Source organism: Diabrotica undecimpunctata, chromosome 4 (assembly GCF_040954645.1).
Source record: "Diabrotica undecimpunctata isolate CICGRU chromosome 4, icDiaUnde3, whole genome shotgun sequence".
NCBI classification, from domain to species: Eukaryota; Metazoa; Arthropoda; class Insecta; order Coleoptera; family Chrysomelidae; genus Diabrotica; species Diabrotica undecimpunctata.
Genome location: NC_092806.1, coordinates 120,249,535 through 120,276,589, shown reverse-complemented (window position 1 = coordinate 120,276,589; position 27,055 = coordinate 120,249,535). Strand labels below are relative to the sequence as shown.

Below are 27,055 nucleotides of genomic sequence, written 5' to 3'. Positions count from 1 at the left end.
CTACCTTTCCTCGCTAGAAGGGGGATTGAAAATAAATATATCTAAGCCCTAGATAATGACATATCTTTAGTACGTGAAGATCCACAGACCAGGTATTGGCCTATAAATATCTAGGTCACGAGATCCGCATGGGAAAAGATAACCAAACCGTTGAGCTCCCCCGTCGTATAAGACTGACCTGGGCAGACTTCGGCAAGTTGAACCACATGTTCAATTCGTCCGACATACCAATATGTCTTCAAAGAAAAACCTTTAACCTTGGGCGTTTCACTACGAGACAAGATTCCAAACCGCCACTTACGACGAAGGTCAGGAGTGGCTGATGCTGTAGAGAATAGCAGTATTGAAGTGGAACTGGGCAGGTCTCGTGGCTCGTGGGTATTGGAAAGGAGACTAAGAGATGATGTCTACCGAAGCAGAGGTCGTCCACCAACACGTTGGACTGACGATGATCTAAAGCGTTGCCATAGAAAATTATGAGTGAGATCTATGTCCAGCAGTGGACAAGCAAAGTCTGAATAATGAGAGACATAAATAATAAAAACGGGATGTGTCACTCCAGAAGTGACGGAGGAGGGGAAGCATGGCTTTCTTATCGTCTACGCATGGAGTGATGGTTTTTAATTTAATTCGATTTTATTTTGTATTATTAATAAACGTGTATGAGACTGCGTTAACTACTCCACTTAGTGTGTGGTCTCGCGATCTGTCATTACATTGCGTTTCTTTATTTTTTCACACCTCGACGTGATTCATTGCACCGATCAAAGCATCCCCTTCCTAGCCCACGATAAGAAAGCTATGCTTTCAAAACATAATTAATGTGCTGTTTTATATTTGTCACAAAAATAGTAACATTTATATAAAATTAGTTTAAAAAGCACCCTCCTTTAAAGTGATTTTCAGAGTTTAGTGTAGTACATAAAACGGCAGCTTTAACAAAGACCAGTGAGAAAGGACAGTGTGGTTAAATACCTTTAAAATGCCAGTGTAAAATTGCAAAAGGATGATCCAGAAATAAAGTATTGTCATGGAAACTAGGAAAGTGGGATTATTTATCTGGATGACACCTATGAAGTTCTAAATATATACTGAGCAAATTATTCTGGTCACTGCACTAACAAGCTCCATAAACAGAGGTAAATAAATTACTATAATACATGAAAGAACAAAAAATGGTTTTATATCTAATGTCGTAACCATATTATCCAAAAATATTCAAGACTTCCGTGTTGAATATCGCAACTCTCTGGAGGTACTGTTTGAGAATTTGTATACATCTAATTGACCGTCAAATATACTACCGAATAAAGTGATTGTGATAGAGCACAGTTGAAGGTTAAATAATGACACCAACTTGACCATCCAGGACTTTGTAATTAAACATGATATGCACTTTAAGAATAACTACGCAAAAAAATTACTTCCAAAAAAACGATACAATCATTTTTTATATAATAATATTATTATAACAGATTGAAAGAAGTGGGGCATAAGGTGTTAAGACTTCCCCCTTACTATTATATTATACATACAATCCTCAATTCAGCTGTAATCTGGTTGATTGAATTAGAAGTGGATAAAATACAAATTAAGAGCTGGACAAATAGCGTTCTTCAGAGAAAAAATTGTGGTGAACTTACGTGATTACAGTGATAGTGAAACTGACGTGGGCGGGCTAATATTACCAACTTGATTTTTTAAATATGAGGTGTCAATCAAATACCCGAACTGGTGCTGCTACCGGCAAACAGCGAGTATGCCGTTCTCATGCGAGAAACTATCTGTCCCTATTGATGCACAGATGCTGTAGTAATTGCACGTTCAAGTCCTTGCCTTCCAGTCTCATCAAAAAAAAATGTAGTGTACAGATGACGCAACGAATTGACTACAAGTTTCTTGTAAAATGTGCATCACTCACACAAGTTTTTGAGTAGGATCAATTTTTTTAAGGGAGAACGTGAAACGACCGAAGACGATCAGCCATCTTGACGGCTCTAGACGTCAAAAATACCCAGAAAATTGGTAAACTGATCCGCAAAAATCGTCGTAAGCATGACCAAGCTCTTATTGAAATGTCAGGTAATAACAAAGAAAGTGTGTCAGATTTTGCGTGAATCATTGAACATACAAAAAGTTTGATCAAAAATAGTGCCAAAACTCCTCACTCCAGAGTTAAGAATGATTGGGCCAACCACCTTATTTACCGGACTTGACTCTAATTTTTTTTTGCCAAGATAAAATTGGAGCTTAGAAGAAGATTTGACAGTATGGAAGCAGACTTCCAATATTGCTTTCAACAATCGAAAATGAGTACGGAGCGTTGTATGGATAGGCAAGGGCAGTACATTGAAGGAGATCAGCTTTGTAATGTAATTGGTGATCAATAAAATATTTTGCAGCACCAGTTCGGATATTTAATTGCCACACCTCGTAGTTCTATAATTTTTTACAATGTACTTCTCCATTTTCAGAATTTAGGCTGGAGATTATTCAGCCTTTAAAGTTTTGAGTATTGGAAGTAGTAGATACCGGAGGAAAAAACCAGAAGGACAACCGGATGCACTAAATCTTCAGAAATTAGTTTTATAAAGTTTCTTTATAATGTCTAGAACTCCCAAAGAATCACCCTATATATGAAGGTTGAGGTAAATATTATTGAATCATACTTAGAGACCTACACACGCCGCTATAAGTCTCAATATTGAACACATAATTATGTACACACCGAGTTTGATGATATTCTTAAGACATCTTTCCGCCATATCTTTTTTTTTCTATTGTTTTTCTGTTTCACTCTACTTTCTATACAGCGTTTTTTGCAAACTAGATTAAATTGTTTTTAAATATATTTGATAAATTTTTTCTGTGTTGTTAATTTTATCTTAATTTAACAACTTTTAAAGCGCTTTAAAGATGACATCGTATTATTCATAAAGATGTAAAATGACCCAAATAAGTAGCAATTTTCCTGTGTTAACTGAGTTTATGGACACTATGCATGTAAATCATAAGCCCGAAACGTTTCTCTACATTACGTGGAGCTTTCACAGATTTATAGCAGAATCGAAAGACTTAATCTCTGTTATAACTAAAATAATTATTTTACTATACGCAGTTTTGGAACATTTTGTATTAAATATTAATATATACATAATATACATGGTACTCTGAAAGTATTGATCGTAAATCAGACCATATTTCTATGGATGAAAATATATAAATTTGTTTTTTTTAACAGCGTGTTATAGGTAATTATAAACTGACCAGCAGTATATAAATACCTTTATGATATTAAAATCCTAATATTTTAAACACATATATTAAACTACTGCAGGATACTCGCCATCAAAATATAACAAAAAGTACATCTCGATTAACTGAAAAGCAAATACAAACCTTATTCAAAAGTATCTAGAACAACGACTGGTTCGTATGTTTTTTTTTTAATTACGGAAAATATTTCGATATTGATAACATGATGGACAACTACAACTGATACTGCAAAAAGCAATTGTACATTTTGCAAGTAAAACATACACCTATATTGAAACAATGAAGCACAGATAGAATAATTTAATTCGGGGTGGAAAAATTGCTAACAGGTTAAATAAAATTCCAAAAAGAAGGCTAATTTGGATGTGCACAATTCCGTCTGTTGTTTAGTCAGTACACTAATGTTATTTATAAGGACAGTTAGAGATCGTGTATATCGATCAATGTAATCCTGACTGATATTATCGGAAACTTCAAGTAACTGCATTTCGTTGTTCAATAATACGAAAACATTTATATACTAATAAATTATCAACATTTTTACGACAAAAGATTGTTACGTAATTTTCGAAAAAAAAAAAAAAAATTAGGCTTGATTGCGAGCCTCAATAACGAATTTGGGAGGTCAGCCGGCAACACGGCACCAAAACTTAAGCAAAAAATGTAAAGGTAAACAAGAAAAAGTGTATGATTATTAATTACGACCAAATACAATTGGTCAGCATATAAGCAAAGCTACTCCGTGAAAAAACGGATAATTTTCCCATTTATATCTCCATAAGAAAACCGACCCTCCCCCTCCATAGCACTAGAATCATGACTTATGACGTCTAGTTGGAAAGAGGACGTAGCATTTCATGTCAAATATCACGTTTTACGTCTCAATACAATGAGACAAACAATACACAGCAAATGCAAAGACAGTATTCATTAGCACATTCGCTGCCGACGAATATAGTAATTCATGCCGCTAATGTCTGAAATAAATAGAGTTGTGGACGAAAACGAGTTCAAGCATCATTGGCACCCAACTTAATCACTATATCATGCGCCGGCGCGGAATCGGCAGCGAATTGTTTAAGATGGCTAATGTCTTTGACATATATGCTTCCAAATAAAAGGATTTGGATTAGCACCCAGTCGTCATTGATAAAATTAGACGGTTAGATAAAAATGTGCCATCATGCCAATGTAATAGAGAATAGGCAAAATATGAAATCCTAAACACAGTGAAATGACGAAAGCTAAAAACGAAAATAGCACAAGATGCAGATCCAAAATTAAGAACTTAGATTGAATTAGGAATGAAGGGAAGAATATAGTGACGATTGCCAGCACCTGCCATATGCACCACAATAAAAGAAAATAATTATATATCATAAAAAACATATCATATAAAAGGAACGTTTTAGAAAGTCAAAATAGTTCTGCAAATAACTCTATATACAGGTTGTTTTTATGAAATTTAAAACTATATTTAAAAAAAAATACGAAAACCTTTTGCATAAATAAGAATTTGACATTAGTTTTTCAATATCCGTTCATTAAAGGGTTACATTATTAAGTAAAGTTTCCTCTGGAAAATAGTAACTTTTCAGGTCATTGATTGCCTTGCACCATTCTAAAGCGTAGCCTTCTGGATCTTCTAAGTAGTATTTTCTATTAGGCTGAAATCATATTAAATGTTATTTTAAATATACTCTTTAGATCATTTTATATTTAGATTATATTTTTAAATCGACGAAAAAGGAAACCTTGGATAACCGATAATACATAAATAGACCAAAGAAAGAAGCAAAGAAGATATGGTTAGGGGATAGATGTAAGGAAGTAAAAGATCTCCAGGCCCAAGATTAAGACAAATAATTACACAACAGCAAAATTAAAGGTCTCATGCCTGTAGAAACCCAAACGCCTACAAATAATAACTGATGATAACAATGAAATAGAGTTAGATGCTGATAAATAAAAACAAATGGAACCTGGAAACGAATGGAATAAAAACCTTATGGAATTATTTGGAGATGACACACCCGAACAAAATCCTTGAGTTGATATAGACCATCGGAATTCTCCCCTCAGAGGTAACACAGGCCATAATTGAATCAAAAGCACAGAAGGCATCCGTTGAAGACGTTGAAGTTTAAAAGCTTCTTAACAACATGATTTCCACGAATTATATCATGTAGGGTCTATTATGAATAATACACAGTGAAAATTGTGTATAATTTTCGCCAAGTCATTCAATACATAAAATTTTACAATTAATTTATAACGATTTAAATAATTGTTTTTTTTTAATAAGATAAATATTGGCATCAAATTTTTAAACTAAGTATTAAGTCTTTTGTTAAAAATTTTTGTCATGAACAGTTAAAAACTGTCAGGTATGTCAATAATTAAATTAAATCTGTAAATAACGTGGATTTTTATCTGGCAGTTGTTGATGTACTGAAATTTTACATTGAAACAGTAAATTCCCAATTAAAAATAATTTCTTGCAGAAGAAACAATGAAATATTTAACGAAGACCCACCGAACTGAGCTTTTAATGATGATCGCTTACGGGGATAATTGCAAAAGTCAAGATGAAGTAGAAAACTTATTTAATCAGAGGTACCCTCAGTTGCATAATATTTCGCAAGGTACGGTGTCTAAATCCATCCACAATTTAGACAACTTGGACATGTCAAACCATTAAAAAGGAAACCGCACTTTGTTGAAGATGTGAAATTGGATATTTTGTTAAAAGTTCAACGTCAAGTTCACGTCAAATCGCTTGTCAAAATAGTATCAGTCGTATAACTGGCCTAAGGTAAAAAATGTCTTGTTCACGAAGAAAAACTTCATCCATATAAATTGACTTTTGTGCAGTAACTGAAGACAATCCAGATCGTAGAATGAATTTCTGCGAAAGAATGATGAATTTAAAAAGTGCTTTTGACAGGGTGAAGCGAAATGACATCTTAAATTTATTATAAGCTGAACAAATAGACCATCAGATAATAAGGACAATTAATGAAATTTACAAGAACAACAAGACCAGAGTTATAATGCCAACAGGAGAAACAGAATGCATAGAACTAAAAGGAGGAATCCGCCAAGGAGACTCGCTCAGCCCATCGTTATCCAATATGGTGATGAATCAAATAATTCACGAAGTAAGAAAACGACACGAATACCACATGGGAGCGCATAAAATCACGATACTATGCTATGCCGATGATGCAGTACTAATTGCTGATAACGAAGATAACCTACAAAGGCAGCTCTACACCTTCAATATCACAGCAAACAAACTTAATATGAGAATATCAGTAGAAAAACTAAATGTATAGTGATCAGTAAAGAACCGCGTAGATGCAAACTAGAAATAGAGGGCAAAATTGTAGAACAAGTAATGAAATTCAATTACCTAGGAGTAGAGATCACTAGTGACAGGGATATAAGAACAGAGACCACAAGGCAAGCATCACAAGCGGCAAGAGTAAGTGGTTGCCTCAGAGAAACCATATGGAGAAACAAATATTTGACCACGGAAAGCAAAATGAAAGTATACAAGACAACAGTAAGACCAATCCTAAGATATGCAGTGGAGACAAGGACCGATACAAGAAAGACGAAACAACAAATCAACAATATTGAAATGAAAGTATTAAGATCAATAGCAGGCATATCATTAAGAGACAGACAAACCAACAGAAGTATACGCGAACAATGCAAAATTCAAAATATTAACAGGTGGCTAAAAACAAAAAAAAAAAAAAACTGGAACGAACATGTAAACCGAATGGGACCAGATAGATTAGCGAACATCTGTAAAAACAACAAGCCGTATAGCAGAAGACCCGTTAGAAGGCCGCCAAAAAGGTGGAAAGATAATGTACTGTCAACAACGACTGAAACAGAATAAGAGGCAGACAAACAGAAGTAATCCTAGTCGCGCGAAAAAGAAGAAGAAGAAGAATGATGAATAAACTGATCAGAAACGAAATAGCTGTTGGTACAACTCTTTTTTCTGATGAAGCAACATTCATATTGAACGGGGAGGTAAACCGATAAAACCGTAGATATTGGTCAGCGGAGAATCCTCATTGGATACATACTCAGTATCATCAAAAGATGAACATTTGGGCAGGTATCTTAGGTGATCATATTATTGTCCCATATTTGTAGATGGAAATTTGGCAGCCAAAAAATATTTAAGCATGATTAAAGATGAAGTTGTTCCTGCGTTGTCGAACTTTTATCCCAAAGCAATAGATCCGAACCTACCGAATGAAAATGTCGGGTTCCAGCAGGATGGAGCAGCACTCATTAAGAGAACAAAATATGTGCAACACAGCCAACTAGTATTACATACTTCAAAGAAAGGATAAATACAGAAATACGGAATATTTCACTTCAAACTTAATTAACAAGATGGATAACATTTTGAGTATTTATTTTCATGTCTTGAAGAAAACTATAAATAATTTCAAAATTTCACCTCGTATTTGTAAATTTCATGTATTTGTATATTTCACTACATGATACAATTTGTTGAGATCAGGTTATTAAGGAGCTTTTAAAAACATAAAAATATACAAGGTGTTTCATTAACAATAAAGATCATGGACTGTTCTAGAATTTCGTGAATCACCCTGTACATTTAAATCTATGTGTAAAAAGCTCATATTTGAATTTAATAGTTGACAGTTCCCAGCGTTTCTAATAATTTCTAAAAGAAGGACACAAACAATTTTATTCTATAAGTGGTTTCCACACTGTGTAACACAATAAAAAACAATATGATTGTAATTAAATAAAGTGAAAAAGTAATTTCTACTCACTGTATGAACAAAAAATATCTTGAAATTTTTTGCTTCTGTCTTAAGATCCCTGCTCCACGGTATTTCCCCCTTGAGGGTCATAGTTGCAGGATCTACGTAATACAGATGAGGCCCTAAAGTGAGCAAAAACATTCTTCGTCTAGAAAATAATCCTTTCTTCTTGTCGATAAAACCCTGTTTTAAAATTAAGTTATCTTCTACAAAACTATGATATCTATTGCTCTTTTGAGCTTCTAGTCTTTCACGAATTTCTGCTTCAGTTAGGTCGGTAATTTTTCTATTTGGCGGAGATTTCTTTCTTAAAACTATGTCGTTTGGACTTAGCAAGTCCAGGTGAAGTCTTGAAGCTTTTTCTTCGTCCAGTCCAGGCTCTAGATGAGCAGGAATTTCTGGAGTTACTTCTAAAACAAAAAATGGTTTGAATTGAAGTTGAGCTGTAGAAGATATATTGCAAACCAGAACTACATTCTTAAAAATCAGTTTGACAAAAATAACTTAATGAAGAAGAAATATTATTGAATACAAATACTAACCATCGCCCATATCGTCCGAGATTTTTGGAGGAGGCCCCAGATCATCCCAGTTGAGCACACTGAATAACTTATGTTGTCTTATACTAGAATATGGCTTTTCGTCTCTGGCGCCAAGTCTTTTATTAGGCTCTAAAATAACTAATTGTTCTACAAAATCTTTAACTACTTCGGGGAAATCTTCAGGAAAAGAATAATCCAACTTCAGGATTTTTTGAAATATGAGAAATTCACTATTTCCTAAAAAAAATAAACTATTAAAAAACGTAATAAAAATTCTATCTATCTATCTAAGGCCCTTTTTATATTTACGTTCAGATATAGGCCACCCTCTCTGACATCCATTTTTCTCTGTCCATTGCTATTTTCATTCCTTTTGGACCGACCTGTCTCTTCTGCCTCATCATCTGCCCACATGACCCTTAAGCTAGTCGGAACACACGAGCAGAATCTTAACCTAAATAAAATTAATAACTTATGACGTTACACGTTGTTTCATTTGATGTGTGATATGCTAAGATTCGGCTAGTTGTTTATTGTGTACTCAGAGGCCTTCTTTAAATTGATAAATCAAAATTTGTCTTATAGTAAATCTATTATGATTTATAGTGCCTTCTGATATCACGTACGTAACTATACGTTCATTAATAACGAGATGCTGTGTCCTTTTGGTAGTCGCCTTGTTTGTTTTTTCTACCTTAGTATATTTGTTATATCCTCCCTTTCATTTTCTATGTCGCATTGTGACGATTAGATCAGTTGTTTTTTTGTACTCAACCAGAGGTCTTTTTTAAGTCAATAAATCAAAATTTGTCTTACAGTAAATCTATTTTCATCCATAGTGCCCCATATCTCGTATTTAACTAAACGTTAATTAATAACGGAGATGCTGTGTAGTGCTTTTATGCTAGTCGCCCTGTTTGTTTTTTCTATTTTAATATAATCGTTATATCCTCCCTTTTATTTGCCATGTCGTATATTAGGAAAGATAATGTACAGTCAACAACGACTGAAACAGAATAAGAGGCAGACAAAAAGGAGTAATCCTAGTCGCACGAAGAAGAAGAAGAAGAAGTATGTTAGGATTCGATCAGTTGTTTATTTTGTACTCAGCCAGAGGCCTTCTTCAAATCAGTAAATCAAAATGTGCCTTATAGTAAATCTATTTTCGTCTATAGTGACATCTGATATGTCGCATGTAACTATAAGTTCTTTAATAACGAAGATGCTGTGTAGTGCCCTTTTGGTAGTCTCCTTGTTTGTTTTTTCATCTTAATATAATCTTTATCCCTCCCTTTCATTTATCGCATCACACGCTTCAATCGAATTAATAACAACAGACATATGATGTAATACCCTTTTGGCAATGCTGCCACGTTCGTTTTTTCCGTCAATGTACTAGTTACTCTCTCCCTTTCCCAACGAGACTGCATACGTCACGATTCATCGAGCCGTTCTCGAGCTGTGTGACTTTGGGACCAATTTGTGTAGTGGTGACGGTCGCAAAATCTGTCGCGTATTGAATGCTTTTTCCCCATCTAAAAAGTGCACAAAGTCGCTGAAGAAGTCTTTCATTTCAAAAAAGCCTTTTTGCCTATAGCATATTTTTTCAACCATTTGACACTAATATTTAAATATCTAGTGAATATCACAATAGTTAAGTTTAAAAGTAATATTTATTAAAAAAAAAATAATTACAGTAATTTATTACCTGTAAATGGCATATCTCCAGAAGCCATTTGGTATGCTATACATCCCAGTGCCCACAGATCAGAAGAACAACCAGAGGTATATTCTGATAGCATTTCAGGGCTAATAAACTGAGCTGTACCTTCAAAACTCTTCCTTCTTCTTTCTGAATCAATATTCTTAACTACATCACCACCACCTGAGTCATCAAGAATCTTAGAACTGCCAAAGTCTGTTATTACTATATGCCAATTTTCATCAAATAAAATATTCTCGGGTTTTAAATCTCTATGAATAATATTTTTACTATGTAGATATTCTAATCCTAAAGTAAGTTCTGCTAAATAATATCTGGTGCATTCAATACTTAGTTGGTCATGTTTTTCAATCTGTGTGAATAAATCACCATTTTTTGCATAACTTAGAACAAAATATAGACGTTCAAGATCTTGAAAGGTCCAGTACAGTCTCACAATATATGGACAAGCATTTCCTACAATTCTTAGTACTTCCTTTTCTCTCATCACATGTTCAGTTTTTCTTTCCCTAATAATATGTGACTTCTCCAGAACTTTAACTAAAAAAGAAGAAAAAAATTAACTTCAAATGTCAAAACAATATGAAAAATGTGTTTGTTGCTTCATCTGAAACAATAAAACACAACTAGTAAGTATCAAATTATTTTAGAAAATAATACATGGTCGTATAAATAAAAAACTGGAAGCAGGAATAGATGATAAGTCAGTTTGGGTTCCGAAACAGACTAGCAACCAGATCGGCGTTATTTGCTTTGAAGTTGATAGCTCTCAGATGCATGGATAAAAAATTTTTTGTTGGGAAACCTCAAACTGACTAGTAAAAAAAAGTTGTATATGATCATCCTAATACTGTGTACCAAACATAGGCCGAAAAAATTTTTTTGACCACTCCCTTAGGGCATAAAAAATATTTTTTAGCGAAATATTTAAATATTTATAATGTTTCCTATTCATACCGAAACGGACGCACTACTCGTCCAACAAAATAATGCGATGTTCGCAGAAAATACACAACGTTCACAAAATAAGCAGTAGCTTTATTATGCATAATGTCAGTCAGAAGAAAATGTTAAGAGACTTAATATGGATAATCAACGGTTGAGTCAAATAATCGCCGATATGGAAAAGAGATTAGCACAGCTGGAAAAAGCCGAGCATCAGCTGATGAATCACAAAAGAAATTAAAAGCAGATAAACTTGAATACTGCACCGATGAAGAAGATTTAGCGTATGAAACGGACTGGATAAGAAACGAAAACAGGAAAACTACCAAAAAAACGTAAAATGGATACCTCATTGTCTCTTCCCTCTCCGCAAAAATCAAGTGCAGAAACATAAATTGAAAAACCAAAATCACCACCTCCGGTTGTAGTAGAAGGTTTTCAAAGTGCTGTTGACCTGAGCAAGCTCCTGACTGAGGCTGGTATTACCTTCACTATGAAAATCATAAACAGTGAAGTTTATATATTAATAAAGGGGCCAGTCTAACTTACACATCTATGGACTATTTCTTTGCAGAATAATACAGCAGTTTACTAACAGTTTTGTACTAGCCCCAAACATTTTTTTAAACAAAACAAAATTTCTTTAAGATGGCCCGGTTAAATATTTTTTAAACCGGCCCAAATTTGGTATAGGATTATATAAATACTAGGCAAAACTTTTGTCAACTAGCCTTGTGGAACAATAAAAAAAATTTCTGCCAGCCTAATGAATGTGGATGTGCATGTTTGTTACATTGATTTTGAAAGAGCATTTGGGGACCTCAAAATAATAACAAACTACTGGAATCAAAGAGCACAAATTGTAATAGATAACGAAACCAGTTCAAAAATTAAAATAAGGAGAGGAGTTAGACAGGGATGTATTATGTTTCCATTACTGTTTAATGTACTTATATTACAACTGAGACTGGGATGTTATGTGTTTTTGATACTACATCACGGACTTGAAAGCTGGACACTGAAGCAAGATATAAATAAACTAGTCATTTGAAATGTGGTGTTACAGAAGGATGCTTAGAAAAGCATGGACACAGAAAAAAGAGAAAAGTATTGTGAGAAATGGGCAAAGAGTATGAAAGAGATAAACGCAATTAAAATAAGAGTTACAATATCTGGGAGACGTAATGAGGAGACAGCGATATGAAATGCTAAGATTGATAATATGTTGTATGAAAGATATGAGGAGAAAGGAATGGGAGAAGGAGAGTGCCATGGTCGGAAAATTTAGGGGACTGGTTTAAATGCAGTTCAATAGAGTTCCTCAAAGTACCGGTAGATAGAGTAAAGATGTGATGATGATATCCAACCTAAGATTGGGAGATGTTGTAAAAGGCATATTGAAAAACAGACAAAGTCATGTTTACAAAAAAGAATAAGGAAAAGAAAAAACTATGAGGGAACCCCTTGCCATTTATATGGCATGGAATACTCTTTTTTTCAGATTCTAAACTGTGAAAACTTGATGTATATGTTTCTCTTGGTGTAAGAAAGAATCCTGTTGAATTTGGGGTTAAATTAGGAATTAAAACAGGAACAAGGTCAAAAGGTCAAGATGAGTTTCTTTTAATATTTATTAGTCTTAAAATTTGATTCATGATTCCTCTTAGTGTTACATTCAAGAATTCGGTCTTGTACTCCAATACTCTGTTGCATAGGTTTATTTCCTAATTAACCAGAGTTGTCTTGGCTTTTGTGTTAATGTAGTAATAAAAAACAAAAGTACATATCAATTACATTAGAGTAAATGAACATGATAATTCTTGGGAATTTGAATCAAATAGAAAAGCTAGAAGTACATTCATTAATATGAAGAATATATTTTGTAACAAGAGTTTCAATATATGATTATAAATGAGGACATTTAGATGTTACAGTTTCTCTGTCTTGTTATATGGTGCTGACAACTGGGTTGTGATGACTACTGTAACTGCCTGAAATCATTTGTAATGTGGTACTATCAGCACATGTTTAAGGTCTCTTAGTCCTACACCATTACAAAAAAAGCCATCTTAGAAATTATCGGAAAGAACTAGAAATATTGACGTCAGTAAAATACAAAAGCAGCATATTTTGGATGGACAGGAAGCATAATGATAAAAATACTGTTTATTACAATTAATTCTTCATCAAACCACCAAACTGTTCAGATCAGCAGTTAATCAAATTACATTACTAAAGTCACTGCAAATATCCAAAATGAATAAGTATCAGGAGAAGAAAGTGACCTATCTCACTCACATTTTTATTTCCAAATAAAACATCCAATCTACGGGTTTTAAAATATATATAAAAAAAATAAGTTTGAATAATTTATTTTAATTTTTGTCAAAAAAATTGTTGATAAATAATATTCATACAACTTTAACCTTTGACAGTCACATGTAAACAATTGATAGGTAAAATATAATATTATCTAGAAAAATTTTAATATTGTTTTAAAGTTGTTTATTTGTGACATCTCAGTTGCTTGAAATATCTGTTGGGATTACACCATTACTTATTGTAAATAAATTTTTTTACTTAAATTTGTAAACTTCAATATTATTGTTTTTTAAAGAAAACTTTTGATATGAAAGATGGATTAAATATTATGTTTATATGGGATTAAGCCACAATTAATTGTAATGAGAATTACATTTTTAACTAATTTTTGACGTTTAGATGTCCACTAAAGAAATAATTATTTTAAAAAATTCTTCAAAAATGTATAACCAACCAAAGTTATTAGCAGGTTATAACCTGCGAGTTATAGAAATCATAAGGTGGGTTGGCAATGTGCTAAGAATTAAGCCCCACACGAATATGTATGTTCCAAAACTCAGTACGAAGTAGAACTAGAGGAAGAGCTAGACTAAGATTTCTCAACGACATGGAGGAGGATCTCAAAACAGTTGACATTAGAGGATGGAGAAAACAGGTATTTGATATGGATAAATGGAAGGACGCCCTGAAGCAGTCCAAGGCCCACAAAGGGCTTTAGAGCCGTGATGATAATTATAATGACAATTATGTTATGAAAAATCAAAGAATGGAAAAGAAAAGTATTTTTGAAGTGTGTAAAATTTATTTCCCAGCTGAGTGTTTTCGGCTTACAAAACTATCCTAAGAGCTATGGTCAAGTTATAAAAAGCATCACTACTTAGGAGAGATCCCATTTGGAGGAAAAATCCACAATTTTTCTTTATAAAGGTTAACCCTTTCATTACCGACGACACACACCGTGCGCCATCGGCTATTGTCGTCACATGTCAACGGCACACCATGTGCGTCGAGCGCCTAGGTGATTTTTTTTCCTCAAGTAGTATTATAGGTATTGTAGTATGGCTCATGGCTCTGGCCTTCGTTAGAGTCAATTCTGTTTTCGTTGGCCGTTCAGATATAGTCTAAAATATATATACGTGCCTTAGCGGTTTCGAAATTTTGTGATTTGTTATATAGTTATGAATCGTAAAGTTGCAGGACCGTCTAGTTCGAAGCGTGCACGAACAGAAGAGATGTGAAGATCCCATTGTCGAATAAACAGCTTCAAGAATTAGCAGATTCATTGTGGGAAAGTTCAGAGGAAGATCCAGTAGTTTCATCAGATGATTTTTGGTCGGGGGCGGATGATAATGCTGACAACGATAGAGTTGAGGCTAATATTGTGAATGATCCTGATAATGTTTTTAGCGACGATGATGATGATATCCCTCAAACAAGATTGTTTCCGGGCTGGAATAATACTCCTAATTTAAAAACAATTGATTTCACTGAAATGCGTGGCTTTCGTGTACCACCACCTGTTAGTAATAATCCATACAATTTTTTCAGTTTGCTTGTAACTGATGAATTGCTAAATTACATTGTAGATCAAACGAATATTTATGCAGAGGAATTTTTAAGTCATTTTTCTTCCGAAAAATCCAGAATAACAGAGTGGAAACCACTTTTCCTAGCAGATTTAAAGATTTTTTTTAGCATGTGGTACCAAATTTGAAATGTACAACTCAATCGGCTACAAGACTAATGGAAAAAAGATGAACTGTTTGCTATTCCTGGTTTACAAAAAAAAATACATGAGCAGAAATAGATTCATGATCATTATTAGGTGCATTCACTTTTCAACAAATGCACGTCATGAGGGAGATCCTGGTTATGGTGATCGTTTACATAGCAGAAACAAAAAGAGGAGACATTGTACAAAAACCAAATGCTATAACTAAATACAACGCAAATATGTCCGGCATCTTTCGACAGGATCAAATGCTCATACTATTCAAGTGAGAGGAAGACTTTGAGATGGTATAAGAAGCTCGGAATACATTTTTTGTCGATTACGTTTTTCAACAGTTTTCTTTTATTCAGAAGAACTTCAACAGTAAAACTTACATATTCTGATTACCTTTGTAATTTATAAAGACGTTGTTATCGGAAAAATCTTTAACACGCAAGTTGGGCACTACGCATTTACCTAGTAAGTTGGACAGAAAGCATACGAGATGTAGGAAATGCAGCAAACAAAAGATTCGAACATGTACCCAATACTATTGTTTTTCATGCGAAGGAGAACCAGGGTTTTGTTTACAAAATTGCCTCGCAGAATATCACAAAAGATTATAGATATTGTATTTTTATATTTTGTTTGTTTTTTTTTTGTGTAAAATATCTTTTTTTTATAAATATTCTGTTTAGTGTCTGTTGTATCATTTTAGTGTTAAAATTTCAGTATATCTGAACAACGCACACTGTGTGCTAACGGATTTTCATACAAAATTTTATTCGAACGACCGACAGCACACACTGTGTAACACTATTCCAAAAACCCTTTTTATTTTAGTGTATGAAATGATAAACAAATATTTAAAATATATTTAATATACTCTTAGATTCAAATATTTAGAATTGTTAAGTTTCGGCTTCAGCCAAACATATAATAATTGGTTGGCACTGAATGTGTTACGTAACTTCTTTGAAAAAACACATAAAAGACAGAACATTGTTTGCAAACAGTGTTTGCCGCCGCAACTCCAACCAAATGGTCAGGTACACATGTACCATAAACAAATTTTTTAATGTGTTTTTTTGTGGAGTCCAATGTCCTGTCTTGTATGTGTTTTTTCAAAGAAGTAACTTAACCTTTATAAAGGAAAATGATGAATTTTTCCACCAAATTGGATCTCTCTTAAGTAGTGGTGCTTTTTAAACCTTGACCATAGGTCTGAGGATGGCTAAGCCGAAATCGCTCAGCTAGGAAATAAATTTTACTCAGTTCAAAAATACTTTTCTTTTCCTTTCTTTGATTTATCATAAGTGTGTACAAAAACATCTTTTCAATAATTATATTTTGATAATAAATTACATTGCCAACAATTTTACCTCTATTCATTTTAGTTTAGATGATAATTTTCAATATATTCAGGTTAAAAAATAAGGATATATAACATGTAATTTTCATTCTTAAAATTTCCCTAATTTTTCACTAATTTTCCAGATGTAGCATATTAAAATTCAAGTTTAAACAATATTTCTGAAAGATTTCTGCAATAATCTAATTTCTGGTTCACTACAATCAACTTAAGCAATTTGTTTTACAGATCACGCCTGGACTAGTGGTCAAATCACCATCAATATTGTGAGTTTTAAGAAAACAATTACTGTATTTTTGATGTCCACTATCAAATTGGTTTACAGGTTAAATCTACTAATTTCTTAATTTATAATTTTTTCCGTAGTGGAAATCAAAACCTCAAAATAAATTTATTTGGTCTGAAAGTTTTTATAGACCTACAATATATTTTTAGATCGTACTTCCATGTATAGATGGGCTAAATATGAATACCCTGTGATTTAACAGCTGGGATTAGAAAATAACAATCACGACCTGTGAATAACAACAAAATATACTGTGACTGTGATTTCTGTCTTATTCCCATTCTATGTCTATAGTTGTTGATCGCCAAAACATGATATTTTACGTTCTCGTCTCAGTCGCAAAGTTGTGACATGAGAGATGTGTAACAGGATAACAAGGAACAAGATAGAGGTAGTAGTAATGCAAAGGCAAAAATAATATATTGTCTTTAAAGGAATATGAACATCGCTAGTTTAGTGTAATAGTATGTAAACAAATATTTGAAGAAAATGAAAAGAGTATTTAGAGTTTCAGTTTATTGAATTTGTGTAACTCGTCGTATTTGTATCAATATTCAATAATTCTTATTCTCATTCGAAGTTTAACATATGACTTTCGTTCCTCTGTTAAATCACAATCACACATAAAAATCACAATCACAGTTTAGCCCACAACTATTTCCATATTCTTTCTCAAAACATCATACTCAATGGCTCCTAATGTTAGGTAATCATAGTCTCACAGTACCATTGCAGACTTCATAAGTGTATTCTAATTTTACCATCCACATATATGATAAAAGTTGGGAATACCACATGGATGTTGACTTTTGACTATATAGTACCTAAAGTCCTTTTAGAGCTAGAGGAAACACAAAACCCTGAGTGTGTGGTTACACCTAGTATACAGATGGTCTAAAACGAAGGTTAGGTTCTAGATATTTACTGTAATGGTGGAAATGTATAATGCATATCTATTCTGCTAGGGGAATACACCTTTGTATTACAGGTAGAGATTACTGCAATCCTGAATTGTGCAAGAGAAATTAACATAAGAGGCTTTTGAATTTAACTGTGTTAATATATGCACAGATAGTAAAATGGTTATACCAGCTTCAGTAGCCCTACAGTAAACCTTTGTGTGTAAATGTTAAGAATTAGATAAGCTGGTAAAATATAATAGTGTCACTCTAGTACAGGTGGCAGGTCATGGGGGAATATTAGATAAAGAACAAACTAATAAACTTGCTAGAATTGGATCAGCTACAAAATACTTCTAGAAGAGGTTGCTTTACTGAGACAAGCTGTACATTCTGCAGTAGAGAACCTGAAATAATGAAACATATTTTCCATGACTGTGAGGCAGTAAAATGCAGGTGGCAAACACTTTTTGGTAACTACTAAGTAACTCCAAAATATATAGTATTCATATACTATACCTGTACACGTTCACACAGGGTTTCAGGATTTTGGAATAGATATTATGAATAAATAGAAGATTTACAATAAGCCAATTGACTTCACCTAGGTTCCATCTAATATATTCATGTTCAATTATATCCTCTTTGCTCATTCTTATCATGCACAAATACAATCCCATTTCTGTGACATCTTTTATTTTGGATGAAAATATAATTTGTTTTCTTTTTAAATTCCGTCGGGATTTTTAGAATATAAGAGCTTACATCAAAAATAATTTATCGTTGTGTTGTTTTATTAATGCATAGTTATTTATTATGGATATCCATTTATTTATTTACTATTTTTACTGAGAATAAGCCACAATTTTAAATTAAAATAAGTTTATTTTGATGGTTGGAGTTTCACTTTGGAAATTATTCTAAAAATACTTGGAAATCAAAATACACATTTATTTTAAAGTAAAATTGTGCCTTATTCCCAGTATATAAAAAAAGTAAATTGAATTAAGATGCTGCAAGAAAATAGCTTAAGAACTACTTATATTGATTTATTTGATTTAAAATGTTTGCTTTATTTATATCGGAACCAACAAATTGCTGAAAATTATTGTTTAAATAACAACATAATGATTTTTTGAGTGTAATCCAACAATGTGAAAAAGGGTATATAGAACGTTTATTTTTGAGTCATACTAGATTTTGCTATTTAATCAATAATAAATTACCTCAAACAACAGCATTTGGATAAAAGGGCAAAGGCACTTCTAACCAAATTTAAATTAATATCTAAGTATTGAAATCTAACTAATGTTTACATCTCCTAAAACCAAGTGTCAAACATTTAATCAAATATAATGGCAATCATATTATTATAAACAATATCAAATCTCCATAAAACAATAAATTACATGTTCTAAACAATACTAAAAATAAGAAAACTGTTCCTAAGTCAGAGATATATTTCATGTTGTGTAGTTTATTCATAAAGTTGTTACATTGTCTGCTTTAACTAGAAGGAATATCCCCCTCGTTTTGAAAAATCTTGTAGTTTATTTTATTTTGTAGTGCACAATTTATTCTAAATTATGTAGCTACATTATAAATTTAGAAAAGTCTTAAATTTATCAATACAAAGACAAATTAGTAGTGACCTTATTTATAGTACTTACTGGCATGTTCTTTATGTGTATGTATGTCTTTAGCTAAATAGACAGTGCTGAAACTACCTTCTCCTAGAACTTTCCCAAAAATGTAATCATCTGAGGTCCTTTTACGAACTTCTTCTGCTGGTGGCATTTTGTAAACTTCAGACGATCACTCTACCGGGAAAGTAACAACACCTATTACGTAAATAACAGCAAATATTTTCCAAATTTATAATGTTGGTTTTATTTGCGGTGAGTGATTTCCCATTGATGACATATTTGTAAATAACTACCTTGGAAATTATCCCATAAATACGTCACTAGTATACGTCATTGCATTGTAGTGAAGTGAATAAAACAGTTAAAATTTATACTTCGTCCCACATAATCATGACAACAATACTCTTGTTATTTTTTATTGGATATTTATCAATATACGTACATATGCCGTCACTTTAAATTAATATAATAATTAATCAGATTGCAGGACTGCACTTTTACTTTAATTTTTTGAACAGAAAATTCCGCACTGTTCTAGATTTGTTTTGGTATTGTTTCATGATTCACGATACACTATTTTGCGTCCTTCTCTAATCAACATGTATTTGGTAGCTCTCACTCTTCAATAATATTTGCTCTGGTTATTTACCACAGTCAAAGCTCCTCATTCAATCATTGTTCAATCCTAACCGATTTTTTTCGAATAATTCCAATCTATAATAATAATAATTGAAGTAAAGGATGTAGTAAAAGTATATAATTAAAATTCAAAGATTTTATTTGAAAATGTCTTAAAATATATTATTTAGTAGAAGTTATACAGGATATATTGTACAATATTTATGTTATACAAGATATATCTTTAAAATATTTACGGGAAGTAGGTAAGTATATTGTAAAGCTAATTTTTTATGAAATAACAATAGGATTCAAGAAAATGGTCATAAAAATGAGACTTATTAAGGAAGTTTCAAAATCTTAATATAGAGAAACAAGAACAAGTGAAATCATTAAATTTTTTTATGTACCTTGAGTTGGGTGACTTGAGTACAATTTAGACCCTTACAGATAAATATATCACAAAATAAAAAATATGGTGTTACGCCACTTGGCAAAGAATAGAACATGTATAAATTTTTTTGAAAAAACCAAAAAAAAGTAAAAACCGTGTTTCTCAAGTCATCCTGCCTCTTGGGTGAATTGGAAATGTAAGCAAAAATCCGTGTAAATGGCAAGTAAAGCTGTCCTATAGATGACTCGACATCAAGTTTAACTTTTAAAAATCAGTTACAGGGTGAAATCAATGTTGACAATATTTTTACGATAACACGGAAAGGGTCTCACCAGAGCTCAATACTTTTTGATACCGTAGGTATCTGGGATGAGTGAATTTTCTCTTTAGAGGGAGTGTGAGCCGTATGGCTGGATAATAATAACGGTCTTTATTCATCATACCTATAATATTAGTTACATTATGAGTTACATAAGAAAATATATCTAGGATTGTAACTAATTAATAGTTCTAATATTTATAAAAAAACGAAATCAAAATGTAATATTATAATCATAGATAGATAATATAATATTAGAAATATATTATAATTTTAGTTCAAATAAATGTATGAAAATATATAAAATAATTTAAGCATTCCTTCCGTTACATAGAAAACTGCTCATATCTTTTTCCATGTAGTGTTTATAAAAGATCATAGGTGTCACTTTACCCTAGGTTAAAAATCTTTTTTGGTAAATTTTATGTTCATTTTGAGTTTAAAATTACTTCAAATTATTTAACGTCCATCATTATTCAATTCTTTATTGTGCTGTATTTATATATTTTTTATTTTATTTAAAATTTTTTTTTATTTAAAAAATACACAATATTATGCAAGTCAGTCTTATAATAATTGTAAATTCAAATATTGATTTTTTTTATCAGAATTTTTTTAAAGAAAACCTTTTAAAATATTATTCTTTCTGGATTAACAAATATAATAAATTAATACCAATTTGGTATTTGAGTTTACTTAAAAACAAAAATATATTTACAATTTTTTTTTTAAATCAATTAATAATATATAAATAAAAACTATATAAATAAAAAAGTGTTTCGATGTAGATACTTGGTAGGCTAAAACTATTATCTTATATATTGTTTAACATTAATTGAAGAAATATTTGAATTAATAACATTTGTACTCAATACATGAAATGTGACATGACAACTAATGTTACTTAGTTGTCATGTCACGTACTTGTCATGTAAACCAACATGAAGTTAGAAGATACAGAAAGAATCAATTTAGATTGTTTCATGGGCGGAGGGCTTTAATCATAGATAAATAATATTGGCTTTAATGATTTGAACAGTCTTAAAACATTTCAATAACAATTTCCTTTATTTTGAAACAAAAGCCAACTTGAATAATATATTTGTATTAAGAACAACAAAATAAAAACGAGATGTTGATCAAATAATAAAGATACAATCATTACACAATTCAGAAATATAAAATCCTGGTAAGGTTAAAATAGGTACAACAGGAACTTATTAATAAAAATTATCTGTAATAAATTGGTTAATTCTATATCATCTGTGAATAAGTCGATAAATCAAAAATGTAAACTTTTCAGTATGGCCATTTTAAAAGTTTTGAAGAATAAAAAATTTAATTTCAATTTCGTTTTCGTAGAAATTGGTGGGTAATCATGCAACGAATGACGTACATAATTATGAGCTGTGAGTATATCACTTAGGCTTAAAAAAATCTAACTTACTCACTTATTCACGCCAAATTTCTGTGTTTTATCGAGTTACCGACTTATTCTACTTTCTGTACGTAAATTCCAGGACAAAACATTTTTTTATACTTTATTTCTTTATAACACGCAACATCAACTTTAATTGGAAAAGGAAACTAAAAAACTACTGATTATCTGCATCAAACTCTTCCAAATTGGGAACCAAGTCTTGCATATCTGTAGTGGGCAAATTTCGGTAAAAATTATGAAAAACTTCACCGATGAGCGGCAAAAGATCAAGTAGGTCTTTCTTTTTCTCCTTACTACTCACAGAAGCTTGTCTGTGATTTGGGACAATGTGCTTGGCACAACATGTTTTCCTCTTCTTTGGAAATTTACAGATTTAAAAGGATTTGGGACGTCTAAACTATGTTTATATTTCACTATTCCAATATTACTATTATACATACTGGAACCACTTCACTGGTTTCACTTTCACTATTTTGAATGGTTTCTTCCTTTTACAGGATCTTACCATCTGATACCAGTCATGAGGGTACTTGATCCTTATGTGTGTTCTCTTATTTTCTTTCTCTATAAGAGCATGATCCGTATGAGATTCCATGTGAGTATGCCCACTGACCAAAAACTTGTGATTTATAATTTTGAAATTTGGGAATTTTGTGAAAGCGAAAGTGAACATGAAAGCGACTTGTTGGTTCTTATTTTGGCCTCCGCAAGTATCTGAGTAGAAAGTTACCTCTTCCAGATCATGAAGTTCCTATAAAAGGCGTTAAATACAAGAAGCTATTTTGTCACCTCTTCCAGCAGTTGACTGCTCCCACATGAAACATGTAATCTCATTTGTTGTTAAATCGTGAACAGTAAGGTTAAATGTCCACAGTTGATGCTTATAAAAGACAGTGTTCGCTGTTAAAAAGGAGGTTGGAAGGCACTGTTGAAGATCAAAAGTGTATGCTCTTTTTTTAGTGTCGGAACACGCAACCTCCTTATCCACCTGTTTCGCCTTGTAGGCATCGTCTGCGAGCTGATGGTGTTTATCCCTCTCTTGTCTCAAATTCTATTTCTCCTCTCTCTCCTCAAGAACTTACAGATGGTTAAAACAAAAACTAACGGACTAGTCCAGAGTACTATGGACTAGTCTTAAATATTTAGTTACTCCCCATTCAAATGTAAAACCCCCCACTATTTTGTTATGTTGATAAATAGGTAATTGAAGATACCAAGAAAAATAAAGCAAAATGCAACGTGCCCAAGTGGGTATTTCTACATACCTAGTTATTCACCGGCTAAATATTATGTACACGGATGGTCAAGTTAAGATACATTATTTCAAAAAATATTTAAAACTCTTCAATATTAGACAAGTCGATATACCGGTTCTGATACCAAATAAATCGTCAAATATAAATATTCATGGGCTCCTACCAAGTACCTAAGCTCTTGCAAATTTGGATTACTCATTTATTCATCTAACCAAATTGAAAGAGAACTATTTTAAGATGAAGATATCGGTAATGGATTTTGACAGGAGCTATGACCTTGTAAATAACAGGTAAACTTGGGTGCTGCATCGGCATGACTCATAGCTCTTATCAAAATCCATTACCTTTATCTTGTTTTTACGAAAATTTGACTTATTCACGGACGGTAGAGAATGTATTCGGTAAGTGCATGGATATAGGACAAAAATAAGCATAGGACAAAAAATTTGGCAGATTATTTTATTTTTTGTTACTTGAAATATGAAAATTCCTGCAATACTTAGTTTAATTTTATCTGGCTAACTCATAATAAAAATTTTAAAGTAGATAACTTTAAAATAACGTCAGTATTTTTAAGGTGCTTTCCTTAATGAGCAATTGCATTAAATGCACTTTTAAGTTGATAACTTATATCAGACAAATAATTATATTATGTGATTGTCTTTAATAATACCATACAATCTATCATATCCATTTATGACAGTAAACTTCCCTTGTTAATAATTCTATTGTAAAAGTTGAGGAAAAACCAGAAAAAACTCCAGTTAAAATAATCCCGACTTTGTAAGTAATCATTTTAGTATAACAATAAAACACTGAAAACTTTGTTTTCAAAACTTCCACAAAATTTATTATACTATTTTATCACTACAGCTGTTTCGGCAGAGTGCCTTTCTCAAGTGATCTATTTTTTGATTTGTTTACAATTTAAAGTCTTTAACGAAATAGGTTGAGGAGGGGAGAACTGTTTGTCTCAAGTTGGTCATTCAGAATTATGTCTGTGTTATATAATTTGTTCATTTCTATAGATTCTAGTAAAGTTACTAAGGCCTTTATTTTGGATGTGAAGAATTTGAAATTCGTCATTAAAACAATGATTATGATCTATAAGGTGAAGTGCGTATGTAGAATCTGTTTTTTTATTATTGAAAACCCTTTTATGTTCTTCTATACGTTTGTTAAAGGTTCTACCAGTTTGACCGTGTTTGTTCGTTGTACCCATTGTTTCTGCTATTTGCTTAATGATATTTAATTCTGTCTCACAGTTGTATTTTGACATCGGAATTTCTATTAATCTATGTATCATGCTATGATAGGCTGCCAATTTATGTTGTGTAGGATGGGATGATGAATTGTGTATAATGGTGTCAGTATGGGTAGGTTTATGAAATACGGAGAAGTCATGTTTATTTTTAAGTCTGATGATTTTTGAATCTAAAAAATTAATAGATTGATTTTGTTCTGTTTCTATTGTAAATTCAATATGACTATAGAGTGAATTAATATGCGATAAAAATTTATCAAGTTGTCTGTTAGTTCCTGTAAAACATACCAGTACATCGTCTACGTATCTCCAACATTATGAAAACTGTTTGAATATGGGATGTTTTGAAATCTTTGTCTCTAGATGATCCATAAAAAATCTGATAGTCCTGCACTGTTATTTGTATATATTTGATTATTAAATTCAAAGTAGTGCTGGTTTATGCAAATTTCGAGAAGATGTAAAATTTCAGATGTAATAATTGGATTTGTACTATGTATTATGGTCTAAAAGGTTTTTTACTAGAACTAGCTTCCTAGGAAAAGTTTCTGTAGGAGGAATACTACGAATAAGATTTTTTATGTCAAATGGAATTAATCTGGAGTTGTTAGGTAATTGAAAATGTTGTATTTTATGAACTAGGTCTATTTTATTTTTTACGGTAAATTTAGGTGAAAATTTAGTGTGTTCTAAAATAATCTAGTTTTCTAAAATAACAGTTTTTTTGAAAGTTTATATGACGGAGCTGTATAAAAAGAAACTACAGGTCTTATGGAGTGATCAGGTTTATATATATATATATATATATATATATATATATATATATATATATATATATATATATATATATGATGATGAAACATCTGAACAGATACATCTGACCTCTGTACTTGTATGTGTTACATTTCTGGTGTTATTTCTATACAGGAATATCTATCGCGAGATCGGAGCTCTTGGCAGCTATACTGCTGACGGATCTAGTCACTTTTGTCAACGAGTCTAGTCCAATTTTCATGCTCGCTCTGTCTCGACAAGATTGGAACTCCTGGCAGCCATAATGCTGGCTGATCTAGTCACTTTTGTCAAAGGGTTGTTCGTCCGATCTTCCGATATTTCGATTCCGATATCGACGATTGCGCTCCCTTGAGCTAATTTTTCTACCCCAAATTGGCAATCGTATTAAACACATACAAGAACTGATACCACACTTTACTCGGCATCACATGCCTTCTAATCAACACCTCTCAGATTGTGTTAGTCGTGTTTTATCACTGGCACAATTATTAGAATTTTCACCAAACTGGCATTTTCCTACCGTGGAGCTCGTCGAAATATCATTACGCCGAGATTTCGACGCTATTCTTCTTCTTGTCTTTTCGCACCCCACGGAATTCTTATAGGAAAAGGGGCCAACGGTATTGTGTATGACACAATCTTTCTAGTTTAGTCGGTCGAAAAATTCTACTGATTCGACGCTATTCTTTTCTAATTGAGGGCATTGTACGCGTTGTTAATCTGAGCACAGGATCAGATGACATCCAACGATGTTCTGTGGTCAAAATATGACCGCCGCTTATTTGTCAATTCATATGTTATTCTTACTTAGTTCTTTATTAGTATATCGATCTTTCGTGTCTATTCTTTACACTTATATTTTCAGCTGTTCTTAAAAACATTCGTTTTTGGCGCGGGAGAATGTTTGGGAAAGTATGAACTATTTCTTTTCATATTTTTACTATTAATATTTCTGTTACGGTACTGTAATGTTATCTAATTCAATACTATTCTAACGACTTTGGTAAAATATATTGCTTCCTGTAAACTGGTTGTCTCATGTATTATGTTAAGTGCGGAGAATTTGACTTCCTTTGTATTTTGTGTCACAAATATGCACACAAGTGTACGGTTTCGTATTACGATCTCAATTAACTTAAATTATTGCATTCTAAATCACAATACAATAGGGTGATTTATTGATGTACCCTCTTCTACCCAACGGCCAAAAGATTCTTTTCTGACCTGCAATCTCGACACTTCATCAACAGACAGCCAACGAAACAGACCTAGTGCGTGATCTAGCGCCGGCCGGCGCCCCGACGGTACCAACGAGATTTCCTTGGCTACGATGATGATGATGATAGTGTGTTTGGCATGGAAACTAGTCCTTTTGCCACAGATTTTTAAATGATTTATGTTATGTTTATCAATTAAAAACTTG

The 27,055-nt window shown here is 32.3% G+C and overlaps 1 protein-coding gene across 1 annotated transcript; it reads right to left on the bottom strand.

Moving 5' to 3' along the window:
• Positions 1 to 722: 722 nt before the first annotated feature.
• Pdk1 (Phosphoinositide-dependent kinase 1) lies at positions 723 to 20,081 on the bottom strand. Its single transcript, XM_072530105.1, has 5 exons — positions 19,570 to 20,081; positions 10,350 to 10,904; positions 8,642 to 8,878; positions 8,109 to 8,509; positions 723 to 4,943 (listed from the first exon to the last, which is right to left on the bottom strand). The coding sequence occupies exons 1-5, from the start codon at positions 19,694 to 19,696 to the stop codon at positions 4,821 to 4,823; spliced, it is 1,443 nt and encodes a 480-aa protein (XP_072386206.1). The 5' UTR covers positions 19,697 to 20,081; the 3' UTR covers positions 723 to 4,820.
• Between the last annotated feature and the right edge of the window lie 6,974 nt (positions 20,082 to 27,055).